We start from the raw sequence: 5,000 nt of genomic DNA, 5'->3' as shown, positions 1-5,000 counted from the left end.
TGTGAGTCCATTGACTCATGACTTACGACTCATTGACTCATTTGACTCATAAAACATGCGTTCTCGTGAAAACAAGCAAATGAGAATGTTGCATGACGACCATAGTGGAACTGTATCGCGCACAAAGTTTTTACGGACTAAACATTAAAATGTGGTTTTAAAATGTAGAGCTCAGCGAGTCTCCAGTGTCTCTAGGAGTTAGCGTATATTCCCCACAAAAACTTTAATTCAAGTCAGAAATTCTCTTAATTTCGAAGAACTAACTATTAAAGATGTCCCTTTCACACCTTTAGTATGTTCCTTATTTTTTTGACTGATTGCCACAATAAATGAAGGAAAGGTGCCGAACAGTCTTTGTACAAGAGAATAACGAGACGCCCCAACCCTGGCCCCTTGTTTTGGCCACTACCATAATTTTGCATGTAATGCCTACTTCTGACTTAATGACAACCCTGTTTAGTGCTGTTTCATTTTTTTTTTGGATGTGTGCTTTGAATTAGTTCCAGATCAGTTAAATTTGTTTGTTAAGACAGAGGTAATTTAAAGAAAATGGACAGTGATAGATTTTACAAAAATTGTTTTTGTGTATGTAAGACATTTGATTTATTTAATTTTACTCACTTTATTAAAGAAGTACATGTACACAATCCCCTCAAGAGAATTATTTCTTTTTCATGCTAATTGGAGCTTACTCCAATTAGCATCGAGTTATGCAATGTCCAGAAATGCACACAATAACAAAATTGGCAACATAACAAAATATCGCGAACAATTTGACAATTTTGGCAAATATGGCAATTGTGGCGAAATTTTGTCAAATTGCCAAATGTATGTAAATTGGTTCAACACATGGTGGCCAGCCATGTTGGCGAATCTGGCACAACATTACAGTACCATCCTAGCCCACAGCCCCAGGAACTTCAAGGAAAAGTAGAGACACTGAGGGATAATACATATGTCGACAATTATGATGAAAACTGGAAGTCGTATTGAAGAATTGGAGAAATTCAAAGACAAGGCTACCCAGATTCCACAAGAGGCAAAACTTCCAGTTCACAAGTGGGAGTCTAATGTTGCTGCAATTGACAGTAAGCCTGCTTTACAAACTGCTTAACTTTATCTTTAACTACACTAGTTGTAAGAGAAGGGCAATGAAGTCAGGGCAGTGTTTCCTGACATATCTAAGGCCTTTGATAGAGTGTAGCATCGTGGCCTATTAGTCAAGCTAAGTTGTATAGGAGTTGAGGGGAATTTGTTAAACTGATTTGCTAGTTATCTTTCTGATCGAAAGCAAAGGGTGGTTATCAAAGGCGTCCATTCCGACTGGCGTAATATTGAGGACGGTGTCCCGCAGGGGTCTGTTCTTGGCCCGTTGCTATTTCTCATTTATATTATTAATGATTTACCATCCTCTGTTTCATTCTAATTGTTTTTTATTTGCAGACAATTGCCTTTTATTAGAAGAAGTTCTTTCTCCAAGTATTTGTGCTTCTAGACTGAATTATGACTTGGCATCAATATCTTCTTGGGCTAACCGATGGTTGGCAAAGACAGTTAAGCTTGCGTGGGTTGAGCTTAGTGATAGGGATAAAATGCATAAACTTTGTTTAATGTATAAAATGGTCAACAAGCTAGCCCCATGCTATTTATGTAATCTTTGCGCCGCTTTTGTTAATGAGAGGTCATGCTATAGCCTTTGTTCCGGAAATGATCTTTGTTTACCTTATGTTCAAACTGAAAGGCACAGGAAAACTTTTCTTTTTTCAACATCTCAGTTGTGGAATAGTCTTCCTTCCGAAGTTCGCCTATCCTCTTCTCTTAGTAGTTTTAAAAATAACATTTCAAAGCACATGAAATTTCCAACTCGCAACTATTTGTTTTACACAGGGGATCGTGTAGCTTCGATTTTTCATTCTCATTTAAGGCTTAATTTTAGTGCCTTAAATGGTAGTGGTAATGAATTTATATAGCGCATTTTCTATTATCACATTCAAATGCGCTTTACACGCAAGGGATCTATGGGTGAGATTAAACATCAGCATATATAGGCGCCACTGACAGCCGCTATCAGTCCATTAGCGATCTCACCCAGCACATGAAGGAATGAAATGAGGCCTGACCACAACACCAGGAGCTCCACACCCTACTCTTTACGAATAGTGTGTGGGTTCTTTTACGTCCCACTGGGTTGTGAGCATTGAAAGGTTGTGAGACGGGGCCTACAGTTTATAGTCCTTATCCAAGAAGACTTGAAAGTCTTAACCATTTGCGGATGTAATTACAAAGGAAGCACTTTCTCCTCAGTTATTTTAAGACCCTGAGTGTTGGTCCGGCCGGAGTCGAACTCACGACCTCCCGCATGGCAGCCCGATGCTCAACCAACTGAGCCACCGGTGCGCGGTTAAATACTTACATAATCCCTACTGTTTCTCTCAATTGTTTTCTAACAACACTTGTTGGTGGACGGAGTCTTTCAATCCCTCAACTGTGATTTGTGTCTAACAAATCACTCTCCAAAAAACTCAGTGCATGCCTGCACAATTTCTTTAATTAACAAATTGTTTCCCAAATGAAATTGTCCATTCACGACTCTTGATCAAACAAAAGCATTTTTCTTGTCGTGAGTTGATAATTTAGTCACACAATTCATACAAATTTGTCATAACATTTAACTCTCAAGTGATTAGCTGATAGACCACACTGCACGAAAGGCTCTTTTATCTCGTCATGTTTTCCATTGGGTGCTCCAACAAAGACAAGACGCGTGTTAACAAGTGAAGCAATGGCCTTTCCTGCAATGTCAAATCCCTTTAATTTCAAATCTTTGACATCACCACGGCCAAACACCAAAACACTGCGATGATAACAATTTAGTCACACAATTCATACAAATCGAACGAATCGACAATTCGTACAGGGGTCTCTCAGCATGCAAATATGTTCTCTTTGAGGATCAATTGCATAAGATCTCCCAGTGGTGCCACAATAGTTTTCACATGTTTGAATGTTTGTCAAGACAGTCATGTCACAATAGACTTCACAAGTGAGACTTTTTTCACAACACTTTACGCATTCTACTAAAATTGAAAGACTCACATGTGAATTTAGTTCTATCGAAACGCACTTTGTGTATTTCCATTTCACTTATCCCAAAAGGTAAATTTCTGAGAGTAGTTGCTTAGAGTTTGTCAACAGTAAGCCTAAACATTTTTTTAACATTTGGCCGTTTCAATTATGTTAACATTCTACTGTTTATGTGGGAGATCATAAGTATGATTTCTCGATTTAGTCTTCCTGAGGGCGTATTCAGCAATGCTAGACAAGGACATTGCAAAAGCAATGCCTGAATTATGAGTAATTTTGGAAGCAATTTCTGTTTCCATGTCCATATCATATCAAAAGCGGTGATTGAGGATCGTGTAAACACCTTTTTATAAGCATCAGTCCAGCACTTGGTGTGAGCTGCCTGATTTGCCAACTACATTTAGAAGAAAGACAACACGACATTCACAAAAGGTCTAAACGGTCAAGACAGATGAAATACATTGCACACAGCTGTACAGAATGAAAAGCTGCCTTAAAGGGGGTTATATGTATGTCATACTATTTTAGTGCCTTTTCAAAACCAAAAGTTTGTCTTGCCATCAATTGAATTTCAAGAATTTAGAGTATTCATGTGCTCTCCCTGACTAAAAAAGCCAAAATTTAATGATATTGGTGTTGTGTTCAAATACCCTAATTCATGCTCCAGAATGCAGGAAATTCATTCTAAGAAGCCCGAATTTCAAAATTTTCCCGGGGGAGGACCCCGGATTCCCCTACAAGCTCTTGGCTTTGGCCCTTGGAAAGCGCACCTTCAGTGCGGGTTGTCCATTCTCCATCTACAGTGTACATGTACTCCTTATGTCTTTGTCGCTTACAAAAATACTTATTGAAAACCCTGCCTATCAGTGTACTGGTTTCTGTGGTCCTCTCAGCAACTGCTCATTCAGTCCTACCAGTTACGGATGCACAATCAAACACCACCCTTGGTTCTTCTGGTTTCCTGGGGTGACATGCAGCATGATGAGGAATAAACCAAACGGGCCTGAGATTAGGTACATGTACTTCATCATCTGGCACTTGTCTCGATGAGTCTCCCCCTCTCTCGTATTTTTCTAGAACAGTACTACAGTGGCAGTGGAATACTGGATCCCTGATAATCATCTCATCAAAAAACCCAAGTAAATAAATTTAAAGTAACCACCTCACATGGTTGGGATATTTTGTGGGATTACATTTTGTTCCCTAACATTGGTATTGTCTTTTTGAAGCAGTTATACAAATCTCATACGTGTAAATGACCGCTTGCACCTGGGAAATACGTATGGGAATAATTAAGACTACAGTGTACAATGCATACTAGACTCAGAAGTAAAAACAATATCAAGCTGATAACTGATAGTTTTCATTCTGCTCTATGCATTGATATTTGACCACACACTAAAACAGAATAAGACCAAACCTGTTATTTATTATCCAACTTACCAGAAAAAAAATCTTGACAAGCCTTGTACTCCTCTTGGGCAATAAATGTTTTCAGTTTAAATTCACTCAGGCCAAACTCCTCCAGGAGCTCCTCTGTTACTAGAAAATTTTGAGCCATTTCATTTAAATGACCTTTTTGATAATCTTGCCACAGTTCCTCAAGGATCTCCTCAGAACCAACCTCAACAGTGATTATTAAACTTCCTGTCTCAACATGATGAAACAATACTTTACGCACCGTTTCAAGATAACAGACGAAACCATTCAACTGCTCTGGCTTTGAGGGGTCAACATGTTGAAAGCAACTTTCCGCAATTTTATTAAAAACTGCTTGGGTTGATTGGATACTTTCCTTTCCACAGTTTTCTGTTGCCAAACCAGTGTTGATCAATGTCTGTTGTTTCATTGTAGTGCTTGGTTCCCCAACTTTCTGGATAACCTCTTGAGGTTTCCATGAATGTACTTCTGTCCTT

The 5,000-nt window shown here is 38.8% G+C and overlaps 1 protein-coding gene across 4 annotated transcripts in view; it reads right to left on the bottom strand.

Annotated features, from left to right (window-relative positions):
- LOC137984998 (uncharacterized) overlaps window positions 1-5,000 on the bottom strand; it is a 52,294-nt gene that overhangs the window by 32,235 nt on the left and 15,059 nt on the right. For all 4 annotated transcript variants that reach the window (XM_068832385.1, XM_068832386.1, XM_068832387.1 and 1 more), the window contains exon 3: window positions 4,528-5,000. This exon is cut by the window's right edge and continues 64 nt beyond it. In XM_068832385.1, coding sequence (XP_068688486.1) covers window positions 4,528-5,000 — 473 coding nt within the window. The remainder of the gene's footprint in view (window positions 1-4,527) is intronic.

This window comes from Montipora foliosa, chromosome 14 (genome assembly GCF_036669935.1).
Source record: "Montipora foliosa isolate CH-2021 chromosome 14, ASM3666993v2, whole genome shotgun sequence".
In the NCBI taxonomy this organism is placed as follows: Eukaryota; Metazoa; Cnidaria; class Anthozoa; order Scleractinia; family Acroporidae; genus Montipora; species Montipora foliosa.
This window is presented reverse-complemented; position numbering and strand designations above follow the sequence as displayed.